We start from the raw sequence: 14,027 nt of genomic DNA on the forward strand, positions 1-14,027 counted from the left end.
TAACCAAACTAAACACCAATTACTTTCCCTTTTCAATGAGCTCCCAACAGGAACAAGTTACAACACCTGAACTGTTTGATAAATTTAAAAAATAAATAACCGTCAATTTATCGTTTTTTTTTTAAATTCTAAATATTTTTTTCGAAGGAAGGCAGGGGCAGCCCTGCCTTATCCTCCTCTGGATACGCTCATGCGTAGAGCTGGCTATTGCCATCCCTGTCGAACGAATATTGCAAAGCGCTAATTCTTTCATTCTAAGCAATCTTTAACAGTTGGCAACCCCCATTTGCGGCCATTTTTGCATAGGTAACCTTAGTTTATCACGTTTAGAAAAAACTTAGCTTTAATTTGATACATAAATGATGACTAAACTTTATGAGTGCATAAATGTGCACCAGTAGTACCCGTTTACATGTGTCTGCGATTAGGTAGTGGCCAATTGCATAACGGCAACCATAACTTTTCAAGTTCTTTAGGTAATTTCTTTGAAATATAGTATAGTTTATTCCAATAACAAATGCGTCATTTTTACCCCAACATGTCAAAAAATATTAATTTGATAAAAAAAAACTTGGGGGTCACTTCTTGCAAGGCAACCTAGCCAAAACACATTGCCCCTTTCATAATGTAATATAAAAATTTGATTTTGACTTTATACTCGATGAGTCAGTAATTGTGCAGCCGAATCTTAGACTATTAGCCCCTTGCCAAGGTAGCCTGATCCCCTTAAATATAGCTCTGCGTTTTCTGTTCACGCTATATAGGCGAGGGATTAAAGCAATGATGGGCAATCTGTGGCATGTTGTTGCATTAAGAGCAGCACATGAAGGCTTATTGAAAAAAATTCCTCTGAAGACACCCAATCTTAGTAGTTATAATTCTACATAAAATTTGAGAATTCATATGAAAGATTCAGAAGGAAGTCTCATGAAGTCCACAATATAATAGCTCAATTGTATTGGGAAAATTTAAATAGGCTCACGTTTGTTCATCTCGAACAGTCCTTCGCTTCCTAATAATGTTTGCCACTCCTGGGTTAATGAATTTAAGTTATGCATTTATAGGTAGTTGCAGTTTTGTTTTAGTTGTTCTGTACTTGAGAAACGAGAAAGCTACTAATTAGTTTTTAACACTGTCATAACTAGGTTCCTTTTCACAAATGTAACGAAATTTATATTTTTGTGATAATGCTTTTGATTGTCTAACCAACGTTTAAAATTTAGTCTTGTGTGATGATGTCTTCCGCAGTTGTAAGCTCATGGTTTGGTTTTGAAAGTATAGATTTCAAAGTTCTAGTCATATTAATAAAAGTTTATAAGTAAATTTCTGTTTTCTTGAATACATATTTTAACCTTTTGCCGTAACTTTATTCCTACAAGGCCTTGCCAAGATAAGCTCGGGAAGACAAAGTTTTGATTTAACATAGAAAATGAAGCCAACAGTAAAAACACATTATACTACGATTTATTATCAACCTCATAATTTAATATTGTAATGGTGGATTCTAAATTTTATTTAACCCGGAACCACACGACTGTGTAATAACGAAAAGGTGTTTTTTTTTATTTAAATAAGTAGCAATCGAAAAAACATTGTTAATGGATGCCTAAGTTATTTGCCCCCGTGTCCCCGTTATCGAAATATAAGGTCTTAAAGTCTGCCGAAATTTTAAGAAATGTCGCCGAATTTCGTGACTTTCGTTTCAGAGAGTAATGGAAGACGTCTTTTCACGTGATTTTGCTGATAGAAGGTAAAATTGCGTGTTCAGTTTCTCGCCAAGTCTTTAAATTTGGCGCTTTTATCAAAATTTTGGCATATTTTAAGGTTTTATGTCTCGAAAACGGGTGGACGAGGGCTAATAATTTTTGCATGAAAAATGTCCAATGCTCGTTCAATTTCTCTACCTTTTTTTCACTATTTTACTGTTCTTGTAGTTCCCAGGTAAGAAAAGACAAGATTTATAAATCTGAACTATGTATTAGGATCGTGCAAAAAAAACAACAAAATTTTTGTTTCCGAGTGTCTGAAGAGCGGGAAAATTGTGATTTGTGAAGAATCAAAAGGCAAATAAAAAGTACTAAAGTTGGATAACTTTCGTTCGCGCTACTACCGGAAAGTTTGAAGAACTCCGTCGTCTCTTTGTGATTTTTTTTTACACTTTTAATTCAAGGTCTTTTTAAAATGCTATAGGACGGAAAAGTTACGATTGATAAAGATTTCAAAAACAAAACAAATTCAAATCTCATAAGATCGTCTTGGAAAAATTCGAAAAGATGGAAAATTTATTTCTGGACTGCAGTTTTTGTTGTAAGACTTGTAGTTCATATACAATTTTGAATGCATTTTCTAAAAGCACCATATTGTAATTAAATAAGAAATACAAACAAAAATAATTTCAATGGTGAAGAAAGATTTTATTTTATTCGTGTTCACACGCATCCTAAGATAGTACACCAAGGCGTTACGCCGCTACAGCACACATATCCAAACCATGCGGTACAGCAATCTTGATCTGAAAATAAAAATTTAAAAATATCATCAAAACAGAAATTAAAATGTGAGGCGTGTACAGAGACATTTTTAACGTCTCTAGAAGCGCATTTCACGCTTTGATAATCGGAAACACGACTCAAAATTTAGGAACATTTTCCCATTTTATATGTTAAAAAATAATTAATTTTATGTCCTCATATTTTGTTTTTTCTTTTCTTTCTTTCTTTCTTTTTTTGAGCAATCACGATTGCTAATCGTTTTTATTTGACCGTCCTTGATGTCCGGTTCCTTTTTCAACCCTACCGACCTCTGCAGGTGCGGCTCCTCCCGGTAGCCTCTGCTCCCGTCCATCATGTCCTAGACACACGCACACTCATACACACACGCCTTTATTTACATTACACACACGCCAACGTGCACACACACAAGCCTGCACATAACACAACTATACACACGTAACCGCCCAAGAGGAGGGACAGAAACCGTTTCTAGAAACAAGCGGATGGGGTAGTAACCAATGAATCCTGTCGCAACTCGTGATTGCGGAAAACATAATTTGAATTCAAAATTTCAGAATTCAAATTAATTTTGAAAACTTGATTTTTTTTTTTTTTTTGTAAGGCAACAATGTCAACTATTCCAAGTGTCAAAAAAAAAAAAAAAAGTGCTTAGCTTCTTTCTTTGACAACTTCCATAATTTCCATCAGGAATAGTTCCGAAAATCTTCACCAGAAAAATTCTAATAGAATTTTAAAAGAAATCCTTTAAAAAAAGAACAATGTTCCCCATTTTCACCATTAGAATAAGGACATTAGTGCTACTTAATTCCAATTGGCGTCATTAATCCTCAAAATCGCAGATGACCATTAAACGTTTCATAAAAATTTAAAATAATTCAACAATGCGCTAAAGTGGTCCCTTGGCGAAACGAGATAAAAAACGGATTTGGCATCCTCCAAGTAATGTATATTTCAATAGATTTTTTTAGGTTATTTGAACGTTTTGTTTCATTTATTTGGCGGATTTTCTTAAATTGTAACATCGAATTTAATAATATTTTTACCTTAATTGATTTGGAGGTGGTTTTTACCATTTTAATGCAACTGTTAAAAAGGCTGGGATGCCAAGATTTTCAAACTTTTCGTCACGACCTCGTTATCGTAACTCTGCTCACTAAATGAATAAAAAAAAGCCATTTTAGGTCTATTTTCCATTTTTGCAATTAAATATCATTTAAGCCCCGTTGAACAGCAAAATAGTCCTCCAAACCCTACTGTTATTTGCCAAAGGACTACATTACCACACATTCACCAGAAACTTGCCAAATTTGTGATACTGCGTACAATATTTTTCAAAATTCTGGTATAATTTTTTTAAAAAAGGGGATGTTCTGCTCGTATTTGGGTTCTTAGCGTAAAATAAATCTTTTTTGCGAATATCTTCAAATTTTGCAGAAAACTGGGGAAGATTTCGATAATTGGGAATCTGGCGATCTTTCTTCATATTTGGCTTCAGTGCCTGCGCGAGAGGTATTTTTGGTTGCAAATCTAAACAAAGAGAATCAAAACATCTATTCACAAATGGTTACTATAAATCAGCAGGGTTACCATCAAAATAAAATTATTTAAGCCAAAAATGAGACGATCGCGCCAAATTCCCAATTATCGAAATATCCCCGGAAAAATTATGATTTTGGATGTTTTTATATGTAAATTTTTGGAAAGTTTCTCATTTAGTTTGTAGGTATCTCAGAAAATCTGCAGATTTACTTATAATTATCGAAACGTCAAATCGCGATAAACCTATGTTTGGACTACTTTTGCTTAGACAACCCTACATCATCATGTTTATAGTATTTTTATCTACATTTTTATACAGGGTAACATGAAATAAGTAACGGACACACACAGGGCCTGATTACCGCACAGACCAACTAGGCCTGGGTCTAGGGCCTCATCTTCCTCAGGGTCCCCGATTTTTTAAAAACTTATACATAGCATTAAAAAATCATGCATTTTTGTGAAAATAATGAAAATTAATGATTTATTAATTGAAAACATACCTCTAAAATATTGTTAAACATTATTTTTTGCATTGACTTAATGTGATAGAATAGAGAGGGGGACCTCCAAAGCATTGTGAGTCTTGGGCCTCACATTTAGTTAGTCGGGCCCTGCACACACATGATACATTATAATTTTAGTGCTAATGAAAATATTACGGCACAACTTCAAAATAAATATGAATGCATTATTTCGTCTAATATATTTACAAATTTTTAAAGTGGCTACCTTTAACCTTATTGCAGACCTTTAAACGTGTCACAAAATTTCGGCAATGGGCCGTAACTCACTTACCGATATTTTATCCCATTCCTTGCATAAGGATTTCTTGGGGGATGCCAAAGTTTTATAAGCTTTAGCACACACCCTTGTCTCCAAGAACTTCTTGCATTGTTAAACGGTGTCACAGGCCTGGATTTACGTACAAGCTACGCAAGCTATAGCTTACTACCAAACGGCACGACCTTGAGGGTCACGGATTTAGACAAAATTCTATATATAGGTTCATTCCCACTAGATATGAGCCCAGGTAAAGCGGTTTGACTGCATAGGCCCTAGTTCGGCTGCAACGGAGGTCTAAAGTTGATAATTCGAACCCAGAAATACTATGGAGTTTCCTTTAGAATTCCCATTTTTACCCCTTTTCTGCTATTATACTTCAGTATGAGCTATTTGCATGCACTTACCTTTGAACTAATTACAGTGAATATTAATTTTTAATAAATGGTTCTCAAATTTAAATTGACTGTACTTTTAATTTGAATAATTTGAATGCCAAAATAACATAGTTACAGGATATTTATCGTTTTCCAATGAAACTAATCATTTTCGTTTTATATCAATCCTTTCGTAGTAAAAAGTATTTATCGTTTGCTAATGAAAACATTTACTTTAACTGCATATTTATGATCTGCTATCAAAGATGTTCCACAATGATGAGAAAAAACTGGGAGAAAGAGAAAAAGCTCTGATTGTTATGCAGCGTATTGTATGTGCACATGGCACATACAAAAACAAAAATACAAGCTCGTTTCGATTATTCAAGTAACTTAAATAATGCTCATAAATAAATAGGTGTTCTCCCTTCCTCTCGTTGTACTAAAAAAAGATGACAAATATGTAGGGACATCGAACGCAGTGTCGAAGTCTGAAATTCCAATGGAAATGCCATTGCATTTCTGGGGCCAAAATAGCAACTTTTGACCCTCATTTCAACCAAACTATGGATTATGCAGTCAAACCGCTTTACGTGGGCTCATATCTAGTGAAAATGAACCTATATATAGAACTTAGTCCAAATCCGTGACCCTCAAGGTCGTGCCGTTTGGTCGTTAGGGCCACCGCTTTTGAGTATCAATATGTTAACTGTATATGTTAACTATATCCTGGCTTTGAAAACAAATCAGAAGCTGCTTTAAAATTCCTACAGAAAAAGTTTCTGAATTCTTCAATAAAACTTATATGTTTCGAAGTTTTAATTTTCTTAATAGTATAATATTTTCTAGGTAAAATATAGACTAATTAAAAAAAAAAACTCAAATGAGGTCATAGCCGCCCATAAAGGAAATTTTAAGGGGTAGGAGTAGAGGGGTGAGGGGAGGGGGCTCAGAATTTTTTTTCTTACGGTTTACAGTTAAAGACAGATATTTTTTATTCTTTTATATTTCTGCTATTTATTTAAGCAAAAGAAAGAGCTAAATTAGCTAAGGTTTTAGTTTTTGTAATTTATACTGACTTCACTGTCATTGAAATTCCTAAATGCATTTTGACCATTTACGGCGAATGTGGTGCGGATTGACAAACGAATCTGGCCTTAAATATTTGGTTTTCAAAAGAAGAATGAATACTAAAATACACTAAAATCAAATAGCACTAAAAGCAAAAAAAAAAAAAAAAAAGTGGGGGAGGGCTCGAGCCCCCTCTTATGGGCGTCCATGAATGAGGCATGGTTTTTTAAAAAGAACTTTACCCTCGTGTTTTTAATTAAAGCCGCTTATTATTGTCTAGCATCTCGGTGATATTATGTTGGGATTAGTATTTAATTGGTTTGAAACGTTTAAGATATTTTGCGTCCACATTCAAGCTAAATTTGTAAATAATATTTATGTATTTAAAGTAGGTTCACTGGCCTAAAAAAAATTTAAAAAAAAAATCATTCAAAAATTAAGTCATGAAAACTTTGTTATGAAACAGTGAAGGGGGGGAGGAGTGTTATTCAATTTCCCGGGCCCCCTCCGAAAGAATTTTCTGTATCCGCCGCTGTTCAGACCCGATGACAATGCAATATTTTATAACCAAATAAATTAATTAACTATTAATTTTTAGTTTATTCAAATTTTAGTCAATATTTTGACCTAAGTTACAGCTATGAAAAAGAAATTTTTTTTAAAAATGCATTAAAAAATGCTAGTAAAATTATTTAAAAATATCTCTGAAAAACTTTGATTTTTCTGCATCAGACAAAATGTGTTCCATTGTTCTAAGGTTATTAGAACAAGAGTTACTATTGTTTTTAACCGACTTCAAAAAGGAGGCGGTTATCAATTCATACCGTATGTATGTTTTTTTTTTGTTTGTCCACTCATAGCGTCTCACCTAGTGAACCGATTTTGATGATTCTTTTTTTAATGGATAGGGGATGGCTCAACTTAGGTCCCATTACTTTGTTTGACCATATTTGTTCTTTAGAAAAAAAAGTTATGGGCAAAACACAGTAAATTTCCCTATTAAATGATTAAAATGATATTGTAGCGAAGTTCGCACTTTTTACCCGTGACTAACGGTGGCTCAGTGGTAGAATTCTCGCCTCCCACACGGGCGACCCGGGTTCAAATCCCGACTAGCACAAAGTGAATTTTACTTAAATTTCGTTTCTACTGTTTCACGTATTTTCTCGAATGTTCTATTAATTTCTGTATCTTTCCAAGTCTGGAAAGTTCCAGCACTTTCTCAAGTTGTATATAAGGAGATGTAATGTTCATTCGTGGTTCTGAATAAAGATCTCGAGTTGAGACTAACAAGTATTTGCTTCATTTGGCTTTCACATTGTCTTCGCTATCTTCATCTACGCGACAATATGAAACTCATTGTTATAAAAGTTTGGTGCCATATAACAGTAGGTAACATTAATAGTAATTGTAATGATAATTTTGAATAAAGGCTTTTCTAAAGCAATACAGTGATATAGAGCCGAACTTCTTACTAGGTAACTTCTTACTTTTACTGAAATATCTGCATTTACACTAAAAAGAATGAAATAAAAAAATTTTGAAAAAAAAATAGAACCGACTTCAAAATTGCTCTAAAAAGTGAAAAATAATTTTATTCTTTAAACACCATCGATAATACTTTTAAACATAATTTTTGAAGTTGGCGCAAAACAAAAAGTAAAATCCATTGTAACCATGCTTCGTTCATATTTTTATCAAAAAATCATCCAAAGTTAGGAACGAAACATTTATATCGTTACTCAAATATGCTGTCATCAATGCGTAATGCACGTGGTAGTGAAGAAACTGGACCTGGTTAAATTTATACTTGTAGTTGAGTTATGGCTGTGAATGATTTTATCTATCGTTTTTGCGCCAACTTCAAAAATTATGTTTAAAAGTATTATCGATGGTGTTTAAAGAATAAAATTATTTTTCACTTTTTAGAGCAATTTTGAAGTCGGTTCTATTTTTTTTTCAAAATTTTTTTTAACTAATTTCATTCCAAAATTTTAGATGAGCCTTCAATTGGCAATTCATTGCTTATCAGGTCCTTGCGATGAACAATACTTTTATTAAAATGCATCTCAAATTTTCAGAGTAATGTAAATATGATTTCCGCACACATACATCGATGACTGAAATGGATTAGCTGGAACAAAAAAAAAAAAAAAAAAAACGCAAAATGTGAAGAAAAAAAAAAGTCGGAGGAATTTTGTAAGAAAATTTGGCTATTTGCAGGAAAAAAAATTTCAAGAGACAAAAATATTAGAGGAAGTCAATTCATTTTATGAAAATATTAGTGGAAAAATAATTTTTGCATTTGGGGAATTTTGGTAGAAAACATCGCTTTTTGGGGAAAAGTTGGAAGGGAATTGGGGGAAATCTGGATTTGACCAACACTGCCACCGGATTCCCCAGATTTTTAAATCAGCGGATTATTCTGTTTGGTCCATCGTGGAGACAAGGGTGTGTACTAAACCTCATAAAACTTAGGAATCCCTGAAGAAATACTTGTGTCAGGAATGGGATAAAATATAAGTGAGTTGCGGCTCATCGCCGAAAATTTTGTGACACGTTTAAAGCTCTGAATTAAGGATAAAGGAGGCCACTTTTTATAAATATACAGTGGTGGACAAAATTATAGACTCAATTTTTTTTAATTTTGTTTCAATTACAACATGACTCAGTTTAAATTATTTTCATTGAAGTAAAGATGAATAGTTGAAGAAATAGTTCTAAAATTAGTACATCTTATCAATTAAATTAAAAAATTCATAAAATTAGAAAATTTGCAAATTTAATATTTTATCATTACGTGAAACCTGGACATAAGTATAAACTCAAAGGTAAAAAATCCAGGATTACGAGAAAGTTTCGTTCGAAAATGTTAATTTAACGCCATAGAATGAATAAATGTTGCCATCAGTGAAAATCTTTGGGGCTAGATTTAATGCAGTGTTAATTTTTAAACATTTCAACTATTGATTTTTTTTTCAATTTATCCATGTTAATAGCAAAATTACATTTTCCTAAATCTACGCTTTTGTTTTACTGAAGTAATTGCAAATGTAACTTAATTAAACTCAAAAAAAAAATTAAAATTTTGTTAGCTTATAATTGTGTTTATGCAGTATTGTAATTTTGTAATTCAGCATTGGTTCATTTTTGGACATTAAATCTATATATATAAAAATGGAGTTTGGTAAATTTGTTCCCTAAGATCTCAGAAACTACCCGGCAGATTTGGCTGAAACTTTCACCGTTTGTTCTGTTTGGTACTGGGAAGGTTTATAGACCAATTCGAAAAAAATCCGATTGATAGTTCCCTTTTTATTCCAATTTTAGTCCCAATTTTCGCATAAATGCCCCAATATGGGGGTGGAAAAACGTGCACATATTAACATTATATGTGCATCGAAAGCGCCAATTTTTCTGCTGAAGATAGCATCTGTTCGAAGTTTCTAAGTTGTATAAAAAACGAGTTATGAGCTTTTTTGTTCCCGGTTCGAAGGCTTTCATCAACCCAAGTCATTATTTAGTGTGTCATCTCAACTCCCAAGAATTGTTGTATTGTTGAATATTTTTGCGTTTCGTCTGACTTTTTGAGGCTTTTCTCAAATCAAATCTTAAAGTAACGTTTTTCCACAAGATTAGCTAAAAATAAATGGATTTGGCTGATCATTTTACTTTTAAACGGAACTTATGTAATTAATAGTTTATTATTATTATTATAGTGGACACTTGCTCACTATATTCAACTAACCAAGAGAAATATCGCCAGAACTTTTTCAGAAAGATTTCAGTAGCTGACACATTTGGCAGTTTTTTCCACTGTCGCTGTTTTTGAGTCCAAAGACTGCGTAATTCGCAACTCCAACGAACTATAGGGGGCACTGTAGCCACTTTCTAATGGCGGACGAAAAGGTAAAACAAACGCACGTGGTAACGAAGAAAATGCTAATAAGCCTGTAAATTTTGTTCGTATGCATGATTTTTTCGCTTTATTCTTTTTAAATTAATTTTCAAAGTATTGTTGATTTTCTGGCTCGTGTAAGAAATGAAAATTCAAGAAGCATTACTAAACGTCAAATATTATTGCAAACTTCGTAGTTCTAAGCAGCCATTTCCACGATGTTGAATTCGATATTTATCGATTCTTGGTAAAACTAAATAATAATTGTGGCCTAACGAGAATAACAGTTAATGCTAGAAAATTTATTATGACATTACGAATTAATATCAAAAAAAGATGATACTTCTTCGCCTTGCTTGGCTAGCGCTTATTGTTTTGCATTTGTAGCTGAGTTATTTCTCTCAAATTCCCGAATCGGTTAATTTAAAAATTTTCTGTTTCGATGTTTCTAATTTCTGAGTTATGATTTAATTATGTCATGCTATGCAAATCATCAACAAATTCTCACGGAAATATGGTGGTAGTTTTCTTTTCAGTTGATCTACTATTATTTCTTTTTACTTATCGAATTCTGTTAATCTTTCTAACATTTTATTCCACTCATGAAAAAAATTAAAAATGGTTGAATGGTAAACATGCGGAATCTCGCCAAGGGTTACTTTGCTCGCACAATACTAAAACTATAACCCTAAACAAATTTGGCGAAACCTTTCAGCTGAGAATAAAAGCAATAAAATAAATTCTTTTTCGGTTAAACATTTTTCATTTTGTTCTACGATAATATATTCAAGAAAATATTTTGCATACTGTCAATTCCAACTAAATGCTGCTGCAAAATATGGTTAGTTAAATTAATTTAAGCTTAAAAAAAAAACCATATATTCTTACAAATTCACACAAAACAATAAAAATTTTTACCTGGTATAACGTTATCCAAGTTTGTTAATCCAGAGTTTTCGTGTGTTAACGCTTTTACCATTTCTCAATCAATTCACGTTTTAGAAGGAAATAAGGAAAACTAACATTATTTTAAGCTCGAGAATACTACTAAGGGACGAAACAATTTCTGTAGCTGAAAGCAATCTAAGACACATCGATTGCGTTAATAAATACTCAGAACAAACTGCCTGTGTTTACATCAACAGACACACGTGGAACACAATGTGGCAATGTTTTAGTTTTTTCGGCAGTTTTGTAAATCACCGCAAGGTAGCGTATTCGATCGCTGGAGTTGCGAATGATGTTTCTCAGCTTTCACCATATAAACAAAATATCGCCAATCAAAGATACTTAAAAAAAAAAAAATACTGTAAAATAATTCAACAACTAAATTAGGCAAATCCATAAACCGCACAAAAACTTCCATTAATTTTTCTTTTTGCACGATTTCAAACAATCGCCAAATTTTACTACTTTGGAAACATTTCGGATGAAAACGTTTAGCGCCATTTTATTTTGACCAAAAGTATCTCAGCATCTGGCAACAATATTTCTATAATAAAAATTAGTAAGAAGAGGGAGTATTATCGAAAGTGTCCCAAAATGATTCTCCAAATTTGGTAAGATTTTAAACCGCACCAAGTGTCCACAAAAATTGAAATTTCCCTAAATAACTAAAGCAAGTGTAAGGGTAACACGGGCGGCTACATTTTTTAAAACAGTTCGTACATCAACAGCCATACAGAGAAGGTTTTAGATTTAAAAAAAAGTACTAACAGATAAATCTTTTTAAACATGTAAAGTTTAATTTCATATTTCGGAAAATCTTCAATTTTGTATATGCCTAAATGTCGTGCTTTCGTTTCTAATTGAATGCTATTTTGTTCTATATACTTATTGCTATTTTAGTTTAATGAGTAAGGAAGAAGCTCGATTTTTAATCACGTCAAAAAGGTTTGTTTTAAATTCTTTCGCTTAAAACAGAAAACAAGGGCAAGTAACGATTGTTTCTCATAATTATTACTGACCCAGGCAACACTGGGTATTTTTGCTAGTCTATATATATAAAAATGGACTTTGGTAAATTTGTTCCCTAAGATCTCAGAAACTACCCGGCAGATTTGGCTGAAAATTTCACCGTTTGTTCTTTTTGGTACTGGGGAGGTTTGTAGACCAGTTTGATAAAAATCCGATTGATAGTTCCTTTTTTATTCTAATTTGTCCAAATTTTCGCATAAATGCCCCAATATGACAATTAAAAAATACGTGCACGTATTAAAATTATGTGTCCATCGAAAGCGCTTATTTTTCTGCTGAAGTTGGCATCTGTTAGAAAGTTCTAAGTTGTATGAAAAACGAGTTATGGGCTTTTTTTGTTCCATGTTCGAAGGCTTTCCTCAATACAATTCATTTTTTAGTGTATCATCTCAACTCCCAGTTCAAAGCTAGAATTGTTGAATATTTTTGTGTTTCGTCTGACTGTTGGAGGCTTTTCTCAAGTCAAATCTTAAAGTAGCGTTTTTTCCCCAAGATTGGCTAATAATAACTAGATTTGGCTGATTATTTTTCATTTAAACGGAACTTCAATTGTAATTACTGGGTTTTTTTTATAATTATTTGTGCTGATTGGACACTTAATCATTATCCAATCTAACAGCAGAAACCTCGCAAAAATTTATGTTAAAAGATTTCAGTAGCGGATGCATTTGGCAGTTTTTTCAACTGTCGCGGTTTTTGAAGCCGAAGACTATGTAATAATGTTTGTCAGCTTTCAGAATGTAAACAAAATATCGCCAATCAAAAAATCTTAAAAAACTTTTTTTACTGTAAAATAATCCAGCAACTAAATTAGGCAAATCCATAAACAGCACAAAAACTTCCATTAATGTGACTTTGTGCACAAATTCAAACCAACGCCAAATTTTACTACTTATTTTGGAAACATTACGGATAAAATTGTTTAGCGCCATTTTATGGTGACCAAAAGTATTTTAGCATATGGCGACAATATCTCTTTAACAAAAATTAGTAACATACCGTTTTACAAAGTAAGGAGGGGGAGCATTATCCAAGGTATCCCCAAACGATTTCCGCAAATTCGGTAATATTTTAAATCGCACCAAGAACCCACAATAATTCAAATTTTCCAAAATAACTGAAGCAAGTTTAAGGGGATCAAGGGCGCGCGGCTACATTTTTTTAAACAGTTCGTTCTTCAATAGACATACAGAGAAGGTAAGACTCAATGTAAAAAAAAAAAAAAGTATTAACTGATAAATCTTTTTAAACATGTGAAGTTTAATTTCATATTTCGGAAATTCTTCACATTTGTAAACGCTTAAATTTTGAGTTTTCGTTTCTAAATGAATACTATTTTGCTTTTTTTACTTACTGCTACTTTAGTTTTATGAGTAAGGAAGAAGCTAGATTTTAAATCACGTCAAAAAGGTGTTTTAAGTTCTTTCACTTAAAACAGAAAACAAATGCAAGTAACGATTGTTTCTCATAATTATTGCTAACCCAGGCAACGCCGGGTATTTTTGCTAGTGATTAAGGCTCTTCTATACCGTCCATCTTGGATTTCGACGCTAATGCTTTCTCTACGGGAAAATCTGCTACCTGTGCAAAGCATAACACGAGAAATTACTGGAATATTTTCATGCGGTTTGTTTTAAACGATGGCTATGACACAGAACTAGATATGCGCTTTTTTATTTTTTCTGTAATTATTTTGAAATTTTTTTAATAGCATTTTAAAACTTTAAACGACTATTTTAACACGTTTGAAAAATGATATGGAAAAACTGAAAAAGGAGCGCAAAAGATTGAACATTTCTCTTTAAAAACATATTTTGAGTTTGTTTCTGAGACAATTTGTTCTATTGATATTCTCCACGGAGTAAAGCC

General features: G+C 32.6%; 1 protein-coding gene across 1 annotated transcript in view; it reads right to left on the reverse strand.

Moving 5' to 3' along the window:
- Window positions 1–2,394: 2,394 nt before the first annotated feature.
- LOC129228052 (progranulin-like) overlaps window positions 2,395–14,027 on the reverse strand; it is a 42,231-nt gene continuing 30,598 nt past the window's right edge. Inside the window, exon 4 of the mRNA XM_054862689.1 lies at window positions 2,395–2,512. Coding sequence (XP_054718664.1) covers window positions 2,430–2,512 — 83 coding nt within the window. The 3' untranslated portion in view covers window positions 2,395–2,429. The remainder of the gene's footprint in view (window positions 2,513–14,027) is intronic.

The sequence above is a fragment of the Uloborus diversus genome, chromosome 1 (assembly GCF_026930045.1).
Source record: "Uloborus diversus isolate 005 chromosome 1, Udiv.v.3.1, whole genome shotgun sequence".
In the NCBI taxonomy this organism is placed as follows: domain Eukaryota; kingdom Metazoa; phylum Arthropoda; class Arachnida; order Araneae; family Uloboridae; genus Uloborus; species Uloborus diversus.